Source organism: Cebus imitator, unplaced genomic scaffold, assembly GCF_001604975.1.
Source record: "Cebus imitator isolate Cc_AM_T3 unplaced genomic scaffold, Cebus_imitator-1.0 Scaffold195, whole genome shotgun sequence".
Lineage (NCBI taxonomy): Eukaryota > Metazoa > Chordata > Mammalia > Primates > Cebidae > Cebus > Cebus imitator.
In genome coordinates, this window is record NW_016107510.1 from 189,385 (window position 1) to 212,475 (window position 23,091).

General features: G+C 33.8%; 1 protein-coding gene across 1 annotated transcript in view; it reads right to left on the minus strand.

Annotated features, from left to right (window-relative positions):
* KIF18A (kinesin family member 18A) overlaps positions 1 to 23,091 on the minus strand; it is a 90,497-nt gene that overhangs the window by 65,888 nt on the left and 1,518 nt on the right. The window contains exons 2-7 of the mRNA XM_017547086.2: positions 13,322 to 13,692; positions 10,558 to 10,715; positions 7,627 to 7,731; positions 5,705 to 5,815; positions 3,596 to 3,793; positions 816 to 992 (exon numbers count right to left, since the gene is read on the minus strand). Coding sequence (XP_017402575.1) covers positions 816 to 992; positions 3,596 to 3,793; positions 5,705 to 5,815; positions 7,627 to 7,731; positions 10,558 to 10,715; positions 13,322 to 13,646 — 1,074 coding nt within the window. The 5' untranslated portion in view covers positions 13,647 to 13,692. The remainder of the gene's footprint in view (positions 1 to 815; positions 993 to 3,595; positions 3,794 to 5,704; positions 5,816 to 7,626; positions 7,732 to 10,557; positions 10,716 to 13,321; positions 13,693 to 23,091) is intronic.

Here is a 23,091-nt window from a genome sequence, read left to right on the forward strand (position 1 = left end):
AACATATAAATCCAAATACTTGATATTGAGACCTTGCTTACTTCTCACTTAACCTGACTTAGAATTCTAACTGTTTGATGTTTAGATTTCTCATCTGTAAAATGGAGCTAAGAATTTATTTCTCAAGAGGTTAGTGTAAGGTCTACATGAAAATCATGTGTGACAAACTTTTCTGTATATCCATATAGTATGACCTTTTACAATTAATTATATAAAGAGTCTGGGAACATTTTTCTCAAGATGACCATAACATGTTCATCTTCAGACACTTAAGGAGAGTGGCAGAGGGGGAAAAGGGAGAAGAGGAGGAATTGTCACAACAGTCTAACTCTAGGTTTTTTCAACCCTGATATATTATAAATTTTAAACATACATGTTTTGACATATATGTTTTTAAGTACACCATATCTTTGACAAAAATACTTATGTAACCAATTATTATGTTTCTGGAGAAATACAGAGATTGGTATATCAACATCATGAATGTGGATATAAATTACGTAGAAAAAACATTAAAAAAATATGCTTTATACCTATTTTACAGATGAAATAATGGGCTTGGAAAGATTAACTAACATATCCAAGATTTTTCAGGTAGAAAGTTTTGGTTCTATATTATATAGATATAAAAATCAAGATGCTTTATGGTTTAACTGTCTAAATTAATGTTCAATTAACCAGGTTAGCAAGGACTGTTCTAACCCTGAGCTGTCTAACTCATTATGTAGAAACACAACCCTAATTAATACTTTCATACTTATAAAAATCATATGCAGCCGATATCTCAACAACAAAGGCAGAGTAAACAGACTTACAGAAGATTTTATGTCCTTTGCACGGTTAGCATACTTAAGAGTGTTATATGTGTCATCATAGAATATAGAGGAAGGACTAACAGCAGCTATCATTATAGTTTGACAGTTTCCTCCAAGAGAATCCTTTAACAAGCGAGTAAGCTTACTATTTCTGTAAGGGATATGCTGATTCTTTCTCTGAAAGTACAAAAAAAGAGTTCTTATGTCATTTTTCACATTTAAATGCAAACCAGCTACAATTTTAGCACTTCACTATAAGAACTTAAGCACCATCCAATTTTGTCCAGGCTTATAATTGCTGATTGATTCCTTAGACAATGAATCTTATAGGATTATTCAGTGAATATATAAAATAAATGCCATATTTAAAAATATCTCCATCTGAATAAGTATGAACTTTAGTTCAAAATAAAATAATACATAAATAATGGTTCGTTGTGATATAGGTACCACATAAACGTAAAAAATTAATGATAGGGAAAATTGGGTGTGAAGCGTATTTAACAGAATCTTTCTGTATCATCTTAGTAATTTTTCTGTGAATCTGAAACTATTTGAAAATGTCAATTTAAAAATATTTCCACTCATTGAAAAAAACTAAAACACAGAAGTAAACAGATGTCCTATACAAATATACTAGAGGAATAACAAGAGCTCTGCATAGCTTTGAGTTACTTCTCTCCATAAATAACCATCTAATATAGATATAAAATAAATTATAATTACAGTGTTACAGACATTTCTTCTGAAATCACTATAGAGTCCTTAAAAAACCTAATAGTTCAAGACTTTCTTTTACCTAAAAAAAGAAAAAAGCAAAAGTAACAAATTCTGTTAAGTTTTGTTTCTGGTTTTGAAGTAACAAATAAATTTTCCAGAAATGACAACTTTTATATAAAGAAAGATTCTTTACAACTTCAAGCTAAAAGCAACCCAATGTTATCCAATATATATCTTTCATATTGCAGAAGAGGAAATTGAAGCTAAGCATAAAGTGAAATGATTTGCCTCAGGTCACACAGCTGGGAGTTCACAGAGCTAGAAATAGGTACTAGGTCCCCTAATTCTCAGTAGCAATATGCTTTCCACCATAGCAGTCTTTCCCAAACAGTGTGAAATGTGCACTGCTGGTGCTATTTTAAATTATTTTTCATGTCTGAGACATACATTAAACACTTACAAATGACTCAATGGGAGTCATTATTAAAAAATTAAGGATTAGTTCACATGGCAAAAATCTTATGAATGGCTTAAGTTTATAAAATCAGACTCTATACTGTGCTATCTGCTTACATGTTTGAGATTTTAACTTAGACTATAAAAGACATCTTGCTTTTGCAATCTTCATGATTTTAGAATTTGCCTTTAAAAAAGTGCTGCAATTATTTTAATACACTTTATTCCAAATCAAAAGGTAACATTTTGAACAGTTTAACAAGCCAAAGCTTTTTATTTTATTTTATATTATACTAAGTTCTGGGATACTTGTGCAGAATGCGCAGGTTTGTTACATAGGTATGTATGTGCCACGGTGGTTTGCTGCACCCATCAACTGTCATCTACATTAGGTATTTCTCCTAATGCTATCCCTCCCCTATCTCTCCACCCCCTGACAGGGTGTGATATTCCCCTCTCTGTGCCCATGTGTTCTCACTGTTCAACTCCCACTTATGAGGGAGAACATGCAGTGTTTGGTTTTCTGTTTCTGTATTAGTTTGCTGAGAATGATGGCTTCCAGCTTCATCCACATCTCTGCAAAGGACATGAATTCATCCTTTTTTATGGTTGCATGTATTCCATGATGGATATGTGCCACATATTCTTTATCTAGTCTATCATCAATGGGTATCTGGGTTGGTCCCAAGTCTTTGCTACTGTGAATAGTGCCACAATAAACATAAGTGTGCATGTGTCTTTATAGTAGAATAATTTGTAATCCTTTAGGTATATAGCCAGTAATGAGACTGCTGGGTCAAATGATATTTCTGGTTCTAGATCCTTGAGGAATCACCACACTGTTTTCCACAATGGTTGAACTAATTTACACTCCCAGCAACAGTATAAAAGTGTTCCTATTTATCCACATCCTCTCCAGCATCTGTTGTTTCCTGACTTTTTAATGATTGCCATTCTAGCTGGCGTGAGATGGTATCTAATTGTGGTTTTGATTTGCATTTCTCTAATGACCAGTGATGATGAGTTTAGGTAAGCACTTCTGGCATATGGTACATGTAAACTATTGTTAAATATGCCCAAAGCATCTAGTAAACATTATCTTATTAAGTGATTTCATGACATTTTATAACTTAAACCCCTCTTTAAAAAAAAAAAAAAAATCAACGCTCTAATACTTAACCCCATTTATGGTATATAAAATACTAAACAACAGAATTTAGCTTTTCTAAAATATGGTTATTTTGCCTTCATGCCAATTTAATTATCATGCTTGCTGTGTAGTGATCATTAAATGATCACACTTTAAAAACCAAGTTCAAAATAAGTGATAAGAATGTACCATAAAATATTAACTCTCAATCTGGTATTCATTAATTTCCATTTAACCAATTCTGACTATAAAACTAGAAATTAAAAAAGAAATAATAATCAGTTTTACTTAATACACTAGGTTTTCTGAGGTCTTTGAACTATATACGAACATTACTGATATACTCTTGAAATGTGATATATACCAGACTTTAAAATAAAATCATATTAAATAGTATCTTTCTTATATGTTTGAATATTTCAAACTATTTAACAAATAAACATATAATGCCTACCTTTGAATCTGCTAAGGCATTGATGACATTCCCAAGAGCTAAAAGTGATCTATTAATATTTGTGCCTTCTACAAATCGGGTTCCCTTAGCACCGGTAGTACTTGCTCGCTCAGATCCTGCCAGGTCAATGAGTGACATCTTGGCAATACGAACATTTTGATTGATACTTGCTGTTTTGTCTTGTTGTCGCAAGTAAATCTTTTTGAAATTATAAAATTAAAAAAAATGAGGATAAGATTTAATAAAATTAAAAGGGAAACATATACTTTATTTTTTAAAAAAGCACAAAATCAAAATTATAAGGTAAAATCTAATCGATATTTAAGAGCAGTAGAAGTAATCATTACAGTTGAGAAAAATATAAAAATGTAAAGATTTTCTCTATATGTACCAGAGGAAAAATAACTCCTGACCTGACAGAAGATCAAAAGTTCCATTTATATTCTGGTACCCCTTGAACCAGAACATGGAATTCAGAGGTGATAGTTGGGGACACAAATTCTATCGAAATAATGTTAAGAAAAAACCAAAGGAACTGGTCAGAATGCCTTGCATGTATTCGGAGACTGCCCCTAAAGACAAGGTGAATTTGAATCTTGATCCAAACTGAAGAGTAAATTTATTCTAATCCCCAAACTTGTGTATGTCCTTCTAATTAGGAAAATATTATATACAAAAAAGGTAGTACAGTTTTGCATCACTTAACAGCAAAGCTATGTTCTGTGAAATGCACTGTTAGTTGATATCCTCATTGTGAAAATATCATAAATCAAACATAACAGAAAATGATAAAATCAACAGACTTGGTAAACAGAATGTAGTAGACTGCTTTTGGGGCAATAAGTACAAGCTGCACACTCTAAAATAACAATAAAAGGTAAATACATTAATGAATAACACAGTCATTTATTATCAAGTCATGTATTGTACATAATTTCTGTACTGTATTCCGTACTATATTCTGTACATATAGTATGTACTATATTTTCATATGACTGGTGGTGCAGGTTTGTTTATGCCAACATCACCACAAACATTTGAGTAATACGTTGCACCACCACACTATGATGGGCATGACATCACTAGATGGATAGAAACTTTTCACCTCCGTTGTAATCTTATGGGACCACTGTTGTATATGTGAACTGTTGTTGACTAAAATGTCATTATGCAGCACAGGACTATACAGTAAAGTCTACTTGTTATTTTCAACCACCTAGTAAAGCATAATTTATTCAAATATTTAGAGCTACTCTGTAAGAATTATCTGAACTTCATTAGGTAGCAAACAAAAGATGAGGAAGGCAAGGTATTAATTCATTATAAAACCTATTTATTAAATTTTTTTCTAAAGCAGGATCTAAGATTATTTCAGAGACATCTCAGTGTCACAGAGAAACATTTCTCTCAAGACGATTAATAGCCAGAGAGTTAGTGGTAAGAACAAAAAAGATTAATGAAATTTTTGTATACTATGAATGGTTTGGTTGCCTTCAACATGAATTCTTTAAACTATAACAATTTCTTTCTTATGAGATGAATCTCAGATAGCATAATACTGAAAGAAGCTTTATATTATCATTTGGATATTAAAAGGACTAGAACCTATAAGAAATAGTAGCTACTAACCTATGCATTAGCTCTTTCTGGAATTGTATAACTGAGAAGTACTGTGCCAACTGAATCATACTTCCTTAAGGAATGCAACTATTTACATGGTCTTTATGGTGAGATCTTTTAAAGATGAATCAGTATTTTCCCAAATTATTGTTCTATAAGTCTAGACCTATAGAGATAAATTTTACTGTGAATGTATGATTATCTATTGGAAAGATTAAATATTTTCACCAAAAACAAGACAATTTTTATTACTACAACTTTACCATCCTATATGTTTACAAAGGAAGAAATTTTGTATTTTTGATTTAAACATCTGAGTTATAAATATTCTTGGTGACAGAAACTTCTAAAAGCTACAAAGTAAAGAAAGTACTGGCAAGTGAAGTCTACAGACAGATTTTTTTCACATGTATGAAAATGACCATTCATGACTTTAGTTTCCTTTATTTTAAATTCAATTTTAAGAGTGATAGTCTAGTGGCCTCTTACTTGGAAAACAGCATGAGAACGAGAAGATGCAGCATTCATATCAGTGGGATGTTGTGTCCTGTTTTTGTTTCCATTATCCAATAAATGTAAAATTTCTTCTGAGGATTTGGGCTGGAGATATTTAAGTAGAAGAAAATATTAAAAATCAAATTATCTTTAAATTTTTCAATAAAATTTCAAAAAAGAAAAAGATTTAAAGGTAAAAGAAAATGTTTCCATAAAAACCCTAGAAGAAAACCAAGCAAAACCATTCAGGACAAAGGCATAGGAAAGGACTTCATGACTAAAACACCAAAAGCACTGGCAGCAAAAGCCAAAACAGACAAATGGGATCTAATTAAACTCCAGAGCTTCTGTATAGCAAAAGAAACAATCATTAGACTGAACTGGCAACCAACAGAATGGGAAAAAATTTTTGCAAACTGCCCCCATCTCACAAAGGGCTAATATCCAGAATCTACAAAGAACTAAAACAGATCTGCAAGAAAAAAACATACAAACCCACTCAAAAGTGGGCGAACAACAGACACTTTTCAAAAGAAGACATATATGAGGCCAACAAACATATGAATAAATGCTCATCATCACTGGTCATTAGAGAAATGCAAATCAAAACCACATTGATATACCATCTCATGCCAGTTAGAATAGCAATCACTAAAAAATCTGGAGACAACAGATGCTGGAGAGGATGTGGAGAAATAAGAACACTTTTACACTGTTGGTGGGAGTGTAAATTAGTTTAACAATTGTGGAAGACAGTGTGGTGATTCCTCAAGGACCTAGAAATAGAAATTCCATTTTACCCAGCAATCCCATTACTGGGTATATATCCAAAGGATTATAAATCGTTCTATTATAAAGCTACATGCACAGGTATCACTGTTTACAATAGCAAAGACCTGGAACCAACCCAAATGCCCATCGATGATAGACTGGACAAGGAAAATGTGGCACATATACACCGTGGAATACTATGTAGCCATAAAAAACAATGAGTTTGTGCCTTTTGTAGGAACAGGGATGAATCTGGAAACCATCATTCTCAGCAAAATTGACAGAAGAAGAGAAAATCAAACACAGCATGTTCTCACGGCGGGTGTTGAACAATGAGAACACATGGACACAGGGAGGGGAGCATTACACACTGGGGTCTATTGGGGGAGACTAGGGAAGGGACAGTAGGGGATAGGGAGGTTGGGGAGGGATAACATGGGGAGAAATGCCAGATATAGGTGATGGTGGGATGGAGGCAGCAAACTACATTGCCATGTATGTACCTATGCAACAATCCTGCATGATCTGCTCATGTACCCTAGAACCTAAAGTACAATAAAAAATAAAAAATTAAAAAAACAAAAAGAAAATGTTTTCTATAAATTCAATCCTATTAAATACTGAATTTGTCTCATCTGCTTAGTATTGTGTGTATTATATGAAGAATAAAAGATAAAATCTAGTCTCTCAGGAGCAGAGTCTAGTCTCTGTATTAAACAGAATATGACATTAAATATTCAAGCAGATTTTTGAAAGAAAATCTCACTCATTGGGAGGCCGAGGTGGGCAGAATTGCTTGAGCCCAGGAGTTTGAGATCAGCCTGAACAACATGATGAAATTCCATTCTACCAAAAATACAAAAATTAGCCGGTCCCATAGCCTGGTCACAAAATTAATAAATACATACCTACATACATAAGTAGATTAAAATTTAAAAATAAAATTTTAGAAATGTTTTCAAAAAGTTCATTTAGTATTTTAAAAGAAAACAAAATTTGACTAAAGATATAACCTAATCATTTAAAATCTCTACTTTATTAGTTGTTTTTTCTCAAACAGGATGGAAGTAAGTGCATGGCTGGTGAAAATGGCTTAATAATCACATTTGGTATTCTAACAGGGAAAAAAATGTTTATATACACACCTGGTGCAAAGTAAGCCCATGAACGACTACCCCTTTTTGGGTATCTTCCCGGACAGCAAGTGGCCCTGAATTTGCTAAGAGGTCACGAATCTGTTCATTATATACCTTAAAATAAAAAGAACTGCTTTAGCATTGATGTAAAAAAAAAAAAAAAAATAGTGATTACATCACACATACATTGCTGATTTAAGGTTGTTAGAATTTATATCCTAAAGACAAGGAACAGTTCACTTTTATTCACCTCATACCTTCTATCTCATGTTGCCATTAATTGTCTACCAACGCAGAAAATTGAAGAGTTTGATTACCTAGGTTTGAAATTGAAACTTAACGTTGGAGTCATATCCTCACTCATAATTCCTGCCTTGATGACTATGGTGAAACAGAGATAAATAAGATAGCTTAAGTGCATTTTCTTATTTCCAGGAAATATATGGAATACACAGTCTTGGAGAATTCTGGGAAACGGAAATGCAGGTTGCATGGAGATGGCATGGTTCTTACTGTAGAGATATTTATTATTTCACAATGTCCAAGTAGTCCAAACTTTTTTAATTTTAGAGCTTAAATGGTACAGAAAACCCACACTCAAGGACAGGTGGTATTTGTTTAAATAATCCTTCAATTATATTAATTTTGATATATAATTATTAATAATAAATTTCAAATGAAGATCCATTTGAATCATGAGGGAACTAAGGCTCTGAGAGGTTAAATGATTTGTCTATGGGCATAAAGGTATTAGCAGAGTAGGAACTGAAGCCTAGACAGCTTCACTCTACTGCATCATACAGAATACACATCTGTATTTTATATTTCTGGCCACTTTTTAAAAAGTAATTTTTATAAGTAAAACAAATTTCTGTGTAGTAATAATGACCTGATTTTATCAATTTATTAAATGTACAAAGTGTATTACTTGCTAACCAGATGATAATTACAACCATTACTCAAAGATTTAAGAAAAAACATTACAAAATTTAGTCTCTAAAAAATTATTTTGTTATTTCTATGTTCTAGTAAGTAGCTCATAGTGATAATTCATTGCTGATTCTCTAAAATGAATGATAGACATTAGAATGTAATAGACCCTTAAAAGTAATACAATGATAATATGAAGAAACTTTTTTTAATCATATCTTTTTGATGAGCAGCTGTCACTTTTCTATTGCTTCCCCTTACCCACTTCAATCATACCAAATCAACAATTAGAATAATTGCCCTTAAGCTGGTCTATGCATGAGACTCACCTGGGAGCATTTAAAAAACACAGATGCCTCAGCCACACACCAGACCTACTAAATTACAATATCCGAAGTGTGAGGCCTAGGCATATCTATTTTTAAAAAGTTCTATAGGCCATTCTGGTGCACAGCTTGAGTGGAAAACCATATTATACACTGCTTATTATTAATTATATGATAGCAGATTAAAAGAAAAAATAAAAATTGTGAAAATAACCAAACTTCAAAATTCTCCCAGTTATAAAAAAGATCTAAGGTAAAAATAATGAATATTGCCACTCTCTTTTTCTAATTGTGTTCAGAACAATTATTTTCATACTTAACTAAAAAAATGAGTTTTGCTTCTCTTTTATCTGTAAGTTCTCATGAAGAAATTTTCACAACATATATGATTTTAATCAATCTTTGGAAGAAACTCTCAGTAGGGACCAAAGTATAAGATGTTAATAAGAGAAATTTTCTGGCACGAGAAATGAACAGGCAGTGAAATCAGGGTTTTTATGTTTCTGTACTCATTTCTAAAACACTATCTGAATGCAAAGTTAAGAGTGTCTGCCACTTACCATTTGTTGAATATTAAAAGAGTAGAAGGCCTCAAAGAAAAACGATGGGGTATTTCAAAAGGACACAAGAGACAACACGAATGAGCCTCAACTGGCCAAATCTTGCACAATTTGAACATACAAAAAATGATTACAGAAAGAGATTACACTATTGAATAAAGTAAAAATGGATGAGGCTGATATAATAAAGGAAAAACTCTTCCTATAGTAGAAAGCCAATAAATAAATGTGCAAGAAAGGATGGAATTTAAAAATTACCATCACCTACCACCATCGTAATAGTAATTGATTCAGTCACCAATCAACAGTGGATGCTAATATCGATAGATGAAAATTTGAGTAGTTGCAGATACTTACATTGTCTATATACATAGTACTTACTGATTATAAATGGTAAACAGTATCTTCAAAGTGGAGAAACCCTACAGATATCAGCATAATAAAACTCATGAAAGTTAACATTCCAGTATAAGAACTAATCAACCGTGTAAGCCTTTTATGATGAAGAAGTCAACATCACGTTCCTTGTGTTACTGTCAGTGCATAATCTATATTAATCATGACAAATTCAAACTGAGGATTTTTATGGCAGTGTCATAAAAGGCAAACAAACACATAAAAATTACAGATTAAGGAGACTAAAGAGATATATAACAACTGAATGAAATTTTATTTCACAATAAAGAATATTAATGAAATAACTAGCAAAAGCTCACGAAGATCTATAGATAACTATATTGTATCATTGCTAATTTCCTGATTTGGGTACCTATTTAGCAGTTACTTAAAAAAATATTCTGTTTTTAGAAGTCTGCAACTTAGCTCTGAAAGAAAGAAATGTATACACACACAGAGAAAGCAAATGCAGTAAAATGTTAACATGTGGGTTATCTATGTGAAGGGTTTCTGGAGGTTCTTTGTACTATTCTTGAAATTTCTCTGTAAGTCTGAAATTTTGTCAAAATTAAAAAAAAAAAAGAAACTTAGAAAAAGATGCATAACAAATATTCAAGACGAGGAATTTTAATAATTTTATATATTCATGGGAAAACTCATATAACAAAATCATTTTAATGAACCATGTCAATGATTTCTCAAAACTATTGATTGAATTGCCAACTTACCTCCAGATACGATACTGCAGTACTACATATTTTCTCTTCTTTAATCTCATCCATGCATTTATAAAGGTGTAACATTGTTAGGTACATCACTCCAGGTTCATCCACTGATCCTAGCATGGTATGGGTCTTCCCAGCGCCAGTGGCACCATAAGCAAGTACTGAGTTTTTAAGAAAAGGAATCAAAACTCTTTGTTATGACAGGTAACACTATTATATCTAATATCTAGTGGATAGTTTCATCCGGATATCATGAACAGTATCTTTAAACCCTATAAATCCAAAATTATTTAGTCATATCCTCAAAACCTGGGAATTTTTACCACAAATCTGCTCTTATTCCTATATTCTTTATTCTGATGAACGGTATCACTACTCCCAGCCCCACACTCCAACAACGACTCTTTCAAAGCAATCTTAAAATATCCTACTGATTAGTCTTATCTTCCATCTTCTTTTTCCTTTGGAATTTATAGTCATCTTTACGAAAAAGAAATCTGAATACGTTAAACCTTCTTAATTGTTCCAGGTTTACATAAGAAAGTTCAAATTCCTCACTTTGGAATATTATAAAGCATTCAGAGGGTATCTGCTTATTTCACCAGTCTAATTCTTCCTTGCTGTGATCTAGGGATACTTAATTATTCAATATCCTCAGCATTTTCTGCTGCTTTCTACTCTGCTGCCTTTGTTCTAAGAAGTCCCTCTACTTGATCCAGGTGGAATACTTCTGTTGCTAAAGTGCTCAGCACAAATACCATTTTTCTCTGCCTTCCCTCATTGTTCTAGGCAGACATATCTACTCTTTCACTTCAGCCCTCAGTATATGCTGTGTATCCACATTCCTCTCTTCTGGCATGTATCACACTGTATTTCCAACTTTGTGCGCCACCAAGGCAGAGGCCATGTATCCTTGGCGCCTAGCAAATCACTTGCCACAAAGCAGGTACTTAAATATTACCAGATAGATGCCATTTATAAAATTCCTTTTTAAATTTTTGTTTAAGGCAGATTAATTTGTTTCTAAGATTCTGTTCAGTACAAGAAAATCATGTGTTTCTTCAAATGTATTTAAAAAAAAAAACTACTCTATGGGCCAGGCTCCACAGCTCATCCCTACAATCCCAGTAGTTTGGACAGCTAAGGTGGGAGGACTGCTTGAGTCCAGCCTGGACAACATAGTGAGACCTAGTGTCCTAAAAAAATTAGCTGAGGGTAGTAGCTCATGCCTGTAGTCCAGCTACTCAGGAGGCAGAGATGGGAAGATCACTTAAGCTGAAGCCCAGCAGGTTGAGGCTGTAGTGAGCTGTGATTGCACCAGTGCACTCCAGCCTGAGCGACAGAGCAAGACTCTGTCAAAACAAAACAAAACAAAACAAAACAAAACAAAACAAAACAAAACAAAACAAAACAATCCACCCTGGGAATTACATATGGTAAATACCAAATACAATAATCAGTTAAGGCAGTAAGTTATATTATTACTGGTTGATAATATTTTTATAAATTCAATCTGTCTGCTAAACCAAATGTTAACAAACCACAAAAATACTTTTCAGTATAATGAATTAACATAGTACATATTTTACTATGTTCTATTTTATTTAAGCTGGTATATAAGGAAGCTTTAAAAGAGCTGGGTAAGAATATAATTAAAGACAAAAAGAAATCAAAAATTTAATAGTAGTTTGATAGAGCTTCTGGATTTTTTGAGTTAGGAAAAATTTTCAAAATCTCTAGAGACATGAATTTTTATGAATGAGAAAAAGGGTATCTTCTTAAAAATGGAAATCACAGCAGTACCAATCAATAAACTACACTCCATTCTTATTTGACCAAGAGGGTATGTCTTCCATGATAAAACTAAAATGAATCAGGGAAAGGCAGTGAAACATGTTATAGTTGTGAGCTGTCTTGGGGAAAATGTCATAAATACTAATAATTACAAAAATAAGATATAAATAATGGTGTTTAGTGCCTGATAAGCACTGAATAACTGGCCATTTTGGGTATCGCTCTCTTTCTTTTTTTTTTTTTTGGAAATCAACATGGCTTTCTTGAAAGGCCAAAAAAGTACTAAAGATGGTTCTCAGGCTAATGATGGGCTAAATAGCATTAGATACTAAGTTAACATAAGATCTTAACACTTTTATCCGCCTTTCCAATTTTTATTTTACATTTGGGGGTAAAGTGCATGTTTGTTACATCGGTAAATCGCATGCTATGAGGTTTTGTGTACAGATTTTTTCATTACCCAGGTAAGGAGTATAGTACCTGACAGGTAGTTTTTTGATCCTCAATCTCCTCCTATTCTTCACCAACTTAAACACTTTTATTTCAGTGTACCATGAAGAAAAACTGCTGTAAAGAAACTGTCAAATGTTCAGAAATGTCTGACTACTCTCCGGGGATAGATAATTATTTAGGTAAGCTGTAGGAAAAGTTAAAAATACAAATTATGAGAAAAATGATGTTAATTGCAATAAGCATGCGGTTTAATAACATGGGAAACTGAAAGGACACACTGTCAATAGGGGCTATCGTAAAATTCTGGAAAAGAAAGGTTCACAAATGATAAATAAGTTATTTATGATAACTAACTTTTAAAGAAAGTCTATATTTACAGTTCAAACCTATTAAATTTCTTAAGAATTTTTAGCATGCAAGTGCCTTAAACTTGATTATATTTAGAAGGGTCAAGTAGATGTCCCTCCTACTGTAAAGTGAAAGCAGATAGAGAAATTAAATCCCAAATTGAAACAAATACCTGTGCAATTATATCCATTCAAAAAACTATGAAGAATTGGCTTAGTAGTGTGTTCAAAAACTTCTGACTGAGTTGAAGTTTCATCAAAAACAGCGTCAAATACAAATTTAAGATCTTTATTTTGTCTCTTTGTAACATTTTGATTTGTAGTTTTCTTTCCATGGAAAAAACTGACTTCTTCTTGTTTGGGATCAAACACTAGGATATGTTTATCCACAACATGAACCACTTTATGAAATCCAGCTGCTTTTTCTTTTGTGTTTTCAGGACGTACACGAACTACTACTTTCATATGGTGGCACAGGTCTTCCTCAGTGACAGACATTGTTGATTATCTTGATTCCTATTTTTATAAATGCTTGAATACTTCTCTGAAATTAAAAAAGAAAATAAAGTTCTAATATCAGTTTTACTTTCATGCAAAATAACTGGCAAGTAGTATCCATTCAAAAAGGATGTTAATAATTCTGTTTCACTCGCTTGGTAAACACTGGGGGAAAATATATGTATATATAAACACACACACATATACACACATACATATGCACTTAACTACCTTAAAACAAACAATTAAATGACACATAGATACACAAAAATATGATAAAAATCTCTTTACTTGAAATATTAGTAAGATATTTGGCTTAAACTCAAATACTATAGCTGAACCATATATAATCACAGATATGCTACGCTAAAACCCAGATTTGATTTTCACAAGCCCTCCAGCAGTATTTTAGCTTAGGTCCTGGGAACAGATAGAAAAGGATCTCTCAGAACCATATCAAGGTATGATTGGAGAGCCTTGGCTCGTGAACTATTTTTAGTAAAAGTGATCTTGGCTGCAAGCCCCTTGGCAGTGGAAAGTGATACATACAGGCTGGTCTCTACCTGTACCTCAAAGGCCCACAGGGTTAAAAATAGTTCCAAGTAGGCATTCAATTAGCTAACTCAGGTCTAAAGGTGATTGAGATGGCACAGACTCCTTGGTGTATTCAGAGACCTTAGTCTCTGAGTATAGATTCTAGTCTCTGCTTTCTAATTGTATGCAAATTTAAGGAACCAATGATAGCAGGTTTAAAAATTATGGTCTGACTTTATGACTGCTTCATATGTGAAAAGGGAAAGTAAAGTAACAAAGATCAATAATTTGGAAGTCTCAACTATAAAGAAAATAATCTAGAATCTAAAGACCCCAAAACCAAAAAATTGCAAAATAAAACAAACACCCCAAAACAACAAGATCTGAGTAAGGACCAAAAGGAGGTGAGAGACTTAGTACGATAATACAATCCCACTTCTGAGTATATATCCAAAGGAATTAAAATCAGTATGTTGAAGACATGTTTGCCCTGCGATGTGCACTACAAGATTATTCACAATGGCTAAGATACATAAACAATCTAAGTGCCCATCAACAGATGAACAGATTGGAAAAATGTGGTATATGCACTTAATGGAATACCATTCAGCCTTAAAAAAGAATAAAATTCTGTCACTTGTGACAACATGGATGAATCTAGAGGGTGTTATGCTAAGCAAAATAAGCGAGGCACAAAATGACAAATACCACATGATCTCACTTATATGCAAAATCTAAAAATCTGAACTCAGAGAAGTAGAGTAATGGTTACTAGAAGCTGAGGAGGGTCGGATGGGTGGGAAAAGGGGAAATGTTGGTCAAAGGGTACAAAGTTTCAGTTATACAGGAGGAATAGTTTTGGTGATCTATCGCATAGCAAGGTGACCATGGTTAATTGCTAGGAGTACATTTTAAATGTTTTCACAACAAAGAAATGGTAGGTGAGGTGATGGATACGTTAATTAGCGTGATATGCTCATTCCACTATGTATACATGTATCAAACATTACATTGTACCCTATAAACTTACACAATTCTTTTTGTCATTTATAAATTAAAAGAGACAAAAAAGAATAAACTCACCCAAAACAACATTTGAGTAAGGACTTGAAGGAGGTGAGGGCGTTAGTCATACAGACATTGTAGGAAGCATTTCCCCACAGAGAGAAAGATGCCAAAGTGGTGCTTTATATGTTGGCTAGAATGGAGTGAGCAAAGGAGAGCGTACTAAGACATGAAATGAGAAACGGGACCGTTAAAAGAATTTTGGCTCATACTCTAAGTAAGACAAATAACCATTGGAAGTCGTTTTGAGCACAGGAGTGATATAATCTGATCACCCTCCCTGCTATGTATGTAATATAACAGATTAGCCCATTGAAGTAATGTAGACAAGAGATGACTGTCGTCTCAGAATAGGGAGTGGCAAAAGAGGTGGTAAGTGGTCAGATTCTGGGTTTATTCTGAGGGTAAAGGTGACAGAACTTACTGATATGTAGATGTGGAGTGAAAGAGACAGGATTGAAGAATAACTCCAAGGTTTCTGCCTTGAGTATCAGAAGAATAAAGTAGTCACCAACTGAGATGAAAATAACTGAGGCTGAAGCAAGGTCAGATCAGGAGTTCAGTTTTGGATAGCTTAAGTCTCAGAGTTTTGACAGACATCCAGGTGGAAATGTCAGGGCAGGTGGAAGCTAAGAAAATAAGAAAATTAAGGCTGTTCTCAGTCTTAATGAAGTATTAAGCTTTAAAAACTTGTGGGAAATCCTAAATCAAGGAGGAAACAGTGATCTATTATGTCAAATACTGCTGGCCAGGTGTGGTAGCTCACACCTGTAATCCCAGCACTTTGGGAGGCTGAGGGGGGTGGATCACGAGGTCAGGAGTTCAAGACCAGTTCGAGAGCAGCCAATATGGTAAAACACTGTGTCTACTAAAAATACAAAAAATTAGCTGGGCATGGTGGCATGCGTCTGTAGTCACAGCTGCTCGGGCTCGGGAGGGAGGCTGAGGCAGGAGAATTGCTTGAACCCAAGAGATGGAGGTTGCGGTGAGCCAAGACAGTGTCACTGCACTCCAGCCTAGGCGACAGAGCAAGACTCCAACTTAAAAAAAAAACAAACTTCTGCTAATAGGGCAAGTACTCACTGAGAATTCACCATTGGATTTAGTAACACAGAGGCCATTGAGAAAAGCAATTTTGGGGTAGTGGTGGGAAAAAAAATCTTGAAGGGACAAGACTCAGAGACAAGGGATATGGAAAGGGCTATTCAAAAGGAAGGAAAAAATGGTGTGAGTGAGAGGAAAAGCGGTGGGGTGAGGGGGGGTCAAAAGATGTTTTGTTTGTTTTTTTTTTTTAAATAGGAGAAATAACAGCAATACTAAAGCTAAAATGTGTCACAAAAACACTTAACCATATAATTTTGGACAGAATTCAAATAAGGCCAAAGGAATCTAAAAGCAGCAGATGCTAGACATATCCTTGGCTTTTTAAGACTCTGTCTTTAGCCAAAAATAGAACACTGAAAAGGAAGGGATGGTTATTTGGATTCTAACAGTCAGGTCCCAGGTGAATTATTACTCTGTTCTACATCTCTGAGCTTCGGTCTAGCAAAATCTCACAAAGCACCTACACCTCACTTTTATGACCTTGGACAAATTACTTAACCCCATGAGTCTCAGGTTTCTATTTGTATAAAAGAGATATTACCTCATAGGATTGTTGCAAAGGCTAAATGAAGTAAGTATTAACATATTTGATAAATATCAATTCTCTTCCTATCTGCCCCACTCCTGCTTCTTCCACCCAAAGAGACTGAGCTCATCTTTGAGTTTTATTTCAATGGGCTCATGACTAGCACTTTGGGTAGGACAATTCTTCCTTGTTTAGAGCTGCCCTGTTTATTAGAGGATGTTTAGCATTTTTCTACCCTGTCTATTAAAGGCCCTATATTCCTTGTGATACCGAAAACTATCTCTTATATACATTTCTAAAAACTTTAATATTCAACAATATTTTAACTTTAACAGATATACTATTTTTAAATGATAAATTATACATAAATAAAAGGGTTAACAAAGTAAACATTAAATACTAAGTGATTATTTCAAAATAAACCTTAGAATCTCAAGGCTGGAGGATATCCCTCCCTAATTAATTAGTTAATTCACTACAACTATTACATGCTGGAGTCAGGCAGCCTAGGTTAAAATCCCCGCTCTATAACTTACTGACTGTGATAGTAAGTTACTTCACCTCCTTGTGGCTCAGTTTCCCCATCTGTAAAGTAAGACTAACAACAGTATCTACCGCACAAAGTTGTAAAGATTCAGCACTTAGAACAATACTTGGTACAGAGCATGAACTACAAGTGCTTGCTATATTATTTACAGAGTAGTGAGGAAAACAGATATTAATAAATATTGATACAATCATGTAAAGGTATAACTGTGATGAGTATTATTATAGGGAAAAGGTTAACTATAATGGGGGGATTATTTAGGTAACATTCCAGGGAGAAATTTGGACAATTACCTAAAAGAAGGAGGACTAAGCTCTGATTTTTAATTTTGCCTAAATTCCTACCTAAAGGGTCTGGGGAGTCATGCCCTACAAACCATGGATTCTCATCAGATGCATTTTATCTGACCCTGAATATTGTGATTTGCTTTTCAATCTGACTCTGGCATAACATTAAGGGACAAGGAAAAAATATTTAACCCCCAAAACATATTTCCTTGCCACACCTTGAAATTGCCCTACAAAGTATCTTGTGGGAAGAATCCAGATTCTACAGAGCATCCCCTTCCCTCTTTGTTTTCCTCCTTTCTTTGCAGATCCAGTAGATGATCAACTAAAGCCAGGCACCCATTTAGCTCTGAGGAGAAACATTTTACAACCTGCTCTCTCTGAAGTTTGCTGAGAGCTTCTTCTGCAGAATAAAACTTGGTCTCCACAATCCTTTATCTTTAACCTGAACATTCCTTTCTATCAATTGCAGGTCTTGAGACAAACTCAACCAATTGTCAACCAGAAAATGTTTACATTTACGTATAGCCCGAAAGTCCCCACTTTGAGTTGTCCCACCTTTCTAAACCAAACAAATGTATTTCTTAAATGTATTTAATTGATGTCTCATGCATCTCTAACATATATAAAACCAAGCTGTATCCTAACCACATTGGGCACATGCCCTCAGAAACTCCTGAGTGCTGTGTCATGGACCATGGTCACTCATATTTGGTTCGGAATAAATCTCTTCATATAATTTACAGTTTGACTCTTTTAGTCAACAGAGTTTAAGTATAATATCAAATATAACTTTGTTTCACAACTAGCTGCATATTTTAACAAAGACATTGATGTTAATTTTTAAAGTAGCATGTATTTATCCATCTTTTAAAAACAAATAAGTGAATAGAATTTTCTTAATAAAAATGCCTAAGGTCAACAGAATCATCAAATGTAAAAATTAATCTACGTTCAAATATATTTATATTTGCAGAACTTAATAAGATTGTTCCTGTATTATTACGTGATGCCTTCTTTGTTTTCTAGGATGGCTGACTAAAAGAAATGATCATTTAGTTGATTCTGAATAAGGCACACAGTGAGTAAATTCCTTAATAATGTTTAATATGAAACAGCAAAAGAAAAGCCTAAATATTGTTATCTGTGCAAGAATGTGTGGATTCACAAATTCTTTTCAAACAACTGTTCCAAAGATAGTAATATAATCTCTGATCAATTTTGCCATATCTACTCCTAAGTGGTATTTGTTGAACAGAATCAAAAGAGCAAACTGGTAGAATTTCATTGGTCGAACTAAAACATAAAAGACAAACGCTTCTAACATCATTGTTCATTATAATCAGGTTGAGCATTCCAAATCTGAAAATCCAAAATCTAAAACTTTTTGAGCACCAACATGACACTCAAAAGGAAATGCTCCTGAGAGCATTTTGGACTTTCAGATTAGAGACACTCAACCAGTAAGTATAATTCAAAAAAAAAAAAAAAAAACAAAAATTTCAAAAAAAAAAAAAAAAAACCCTCAAAAATTCAAAAACACTTCTGGTCCCAAGCATTTTATATAATTGATACTCAACTTGAAGAAAAATATTTGTCTAGTCTAGGGAGAGTAGGGTAACCAAGAAAGAAGAATGAAGGGGCTAAGGAAGGGTCTTCACTTGCTAAAGTATAAAACGCAAGGGTTAGATTATATGATACATATGGTCTTTTTCCAGCTCCTAAATTTTATGATTATTATGCATGATAAGAAAAGGGTACACGAGAATGATAAGAAATGACAGCTAATGGGGCTTTTACTTTATATCCCTAGTCTTTCGTAGAGAGTCTAGTATATAGTAAATTTTCAAATATACCAATGAATGAATTAATAAACTATCAAAAGTACTCACAGAATCCAAAAAGCAATTTACTCATTTAGAGTAGAGGGAAACAGAAAAATGTATATCTTCTAGAGAAATAATATATTAGAGTACAACAGCTGACAATAACAGGCAATCACAATGAGAACTCTGAGGCATCAAAAAGAAAAAGGTAAGAAATAATGTTCCCAATTTCTTGTTTAGAAAATTAAAGAAATGGGAAGATCATGTTTTATTTTCATCATTGAGTGTGGTTAGAATTCTTTATTACTTACCAAGGCTAATATTCAATTTTCTGGAAGATTCATTTATGTAGAACAGCTCATGCCTCTGTAACGTTTAATGAGGTATTAAAATCTATTTCTCCTCAATGCTTGCATGGTAATATACTAAGGTGAACAGGTCAATCTTTCTTTTTTTTTTAAGACAGAGTTTCACTCATGTTGCCCAGGTTGGAGTGCAATGGCGTGATCTTGGCTAACCGCAACCTCCACCGCCCGGGTTCGAGCAATTCTCCTGCCTAACCTCCCAAGTAGCTGGGATTACAGGCATGTACCACCACGCCCAGCTAATTTTTTGTACTTTTAGTAGAGATGGGGTTTCTCTATGTTGGTCAGGCTGGTCTTGAACTCCTGACCCCAGGAGATCTGCCCACCTTGGCCTCCCAAAGTGCTAGGATTACAGGCGTGAGCCACTGTGCCCAGCCGTTGATCTTTAACTTATAACATATACAGCTAGTGATCACCCCAGATTAAAGATTGACCCCTAATTATATGTAAGTACAATAATAAATTTTATTTAATTCATTGATTGAATGCACTGATACTTTCTTCAAAAGCATTCAGATCATGTATTGCATGTCATTTACCTGCTCTAAACTATCCAGTGACTTCTCACCCTAAGAATAAAATATGAACTCCTTACCATAGCCTGTAAATTCCACATATGGCCCTGTCTATCTCTCTGACAATGACTTCTACTGTTGTCTCCCCACTTAATTATTCTGCTTTAGCTGCAATGACTTTCTTAATATTCCTAAAAGACTTCATTCTTGTTTTGGCCTCCTGGCTTTGTATTTTTGCTTATTGGCAGGTTCTACCTCCAGATATTTGCAAATTGTAATCCCTCAATTCATTATTCAGGTCTTTGTTCAAATACCACTTTACAGAGGCTTTCCCTAAAGAATCTATTCAAGTGTCACCCTGCCTTTGCCTCTCCAATCCCTTACCAGGTTTATTTTTTTCCTTAAATTTAGTACTAACTGGAAAGTGTATATTATCTGGTTACATACTTATTGCTTGTTTTCCTTCTAGAATGTAAGCACTGAGAGAGCATGAAGCATCTGCACCCCAGCACCTAGAACACTGCTCGTCAAATGTTTAGGACCCAATATATACTTGTTGAATAAATGAATGAATAAACTAATACAGATTTACTAGACTTATAGCATGTTATCATTTGTATTTTTTAAAGATATATATATGTATGTGTGGTCATTCCCAGAAGGGTACACAAGAAATTGATAATACCACTTTCCTCATGGAGGGGAAATATGAAGGTTTGAGTTAGAGACAGGCTTATTTTCTATTTCATGCTCTTTTGTACTGTTTAAATTTTAAACAAGGTCGAGGTATTTTTATTTCAAAACAGACAAACAACAACAATATCCACTATTAGAATTTACCTTAATCGCGGCAGTTCATTTAGTAACAATAAGCTATATTTTCTATTGAGCTGGTAGCCCACAAATAGATATGTGCTAAACAGCTGACATACTCTAATTAAATCCTCGTAACAACTCTATGACATAAACACTGTACTGTCACTCCTATTTTATTGAGAGAAAGTATAGTACAGAGAAATTAACTGGCTAAAGTCACACAACTGAGGAAGCACATGACATAAGATACGAACTCAGACTGACTGAATCTAAAGGTCAAGTACTTAATCACTAATCTCCCTGATGCAAATATATAACCCTCAGAAATTTTCTTACAGAAGTTAAAAATATATATATATATTGCTTATTTTAGAAATTTTAAAATATTTAATTGGCAAAGACTGTATATAATCAAGATGTACAATATGATGATCTCGTATTCTTATACTCTATGTAATGATTACCACAATTAATACATCTATCGCCTTTCATGCTGTACATTAAATGTCATGGACTTATTTATCTTATAACTTAAAGTATACCCTTTGATAAAAATCTCTCCATTTCCCTCAAAAATCAGTTTCTGGTACTACTCTCTTATATTTGCTTACTTTTGATAGAAACCTCAGGGCCTGGCACAGGAGCTCTTGAATGAATGTTAAAGCTGATTATGATTTCTCTGTACTTGTCAGATATCACACAGTGGCCATTCTCAGTAAGTAAGCTTTTATATAACAATGCTTAGATTCCATAATTAATGGTGATAATTATTAATAATGAACAACAATGCTTATCACTTGAATATGTACACTCTATTTGTAAGGCATTATGGTAAACACTTGACATTCATCATTGCATTCAATCCTATAATAATCACCTAAGGTAGGTTACAGTATTATTTCCATTTTACAAAAACAAAAACTTAGCCTTAGGATAAGTCACTTTTCCAAGATGACGTTAACAAGTGGGGAACCAAATGTCAAACATAAGTCAATTAAGTTAAAGATTCACCACTAATTTTATGAAAGTACTATAATAAATTTTATTTAATTCATTGTATTCACTGATACCTTCATCAAAAGCATTCAGATCATGTTATGCATCACATGGCATTCACCTGTTCTAAAGTCTCCAATGACATCTCACCAGAAGAATAAAACACAAACTCCTTACTGGGTACAAATCCAAAGTCCATGTTCTTAACAACTAGGTTCTACTGGAATCAGAAGAGAATGCTTCCAAGCAATGATACAGAAGTAAAGTGACAGTAATGATTTATTAAATACAAATTCAAACCTGAATTAGATTCAGATGCAACTAACGTATGGGATTGAAGACGATACTCAGCATTATTACTTGAGTATGTACACTCCATGTGTAAGGCATTATGGTAAACACTTGATATTCATCATTGCATTCAATCCTATAATAGTCACGTAAGGTAGGTTCTAGTATTATTTCCATTTTAATAACATCCATTATTATTAAAACCTATCCAGTCTTTATCCATCTTAAAGCTTTCTCTGAAATAGTATCAATCTTGGAGGCACTACTCCCACTAACTTACAACCATCAGGGAAGATAAAAAGTTCAACTGGAGGGAGGGCCGGCACTGACAGCTGAGCTATTTTTTCTTCTTTTTAGTTTTCACAGTTGTCAGCAAAAAGTCACTTTTATTGTGTCCCTTAATTGATTTGGGGTATTTCTATGACGAGACAAGATGCACTTTTAATACAAAAATGTTATGCATTTGTAAATACTTTTCAATAATAGAAAAGGAAGGGCCAGGTGCCATGCCTCATGCCTGAAATTTCTGCACTTTAGGGGGCTGAAGTGGGCGAATGGCTTGAGGTCAGGAGT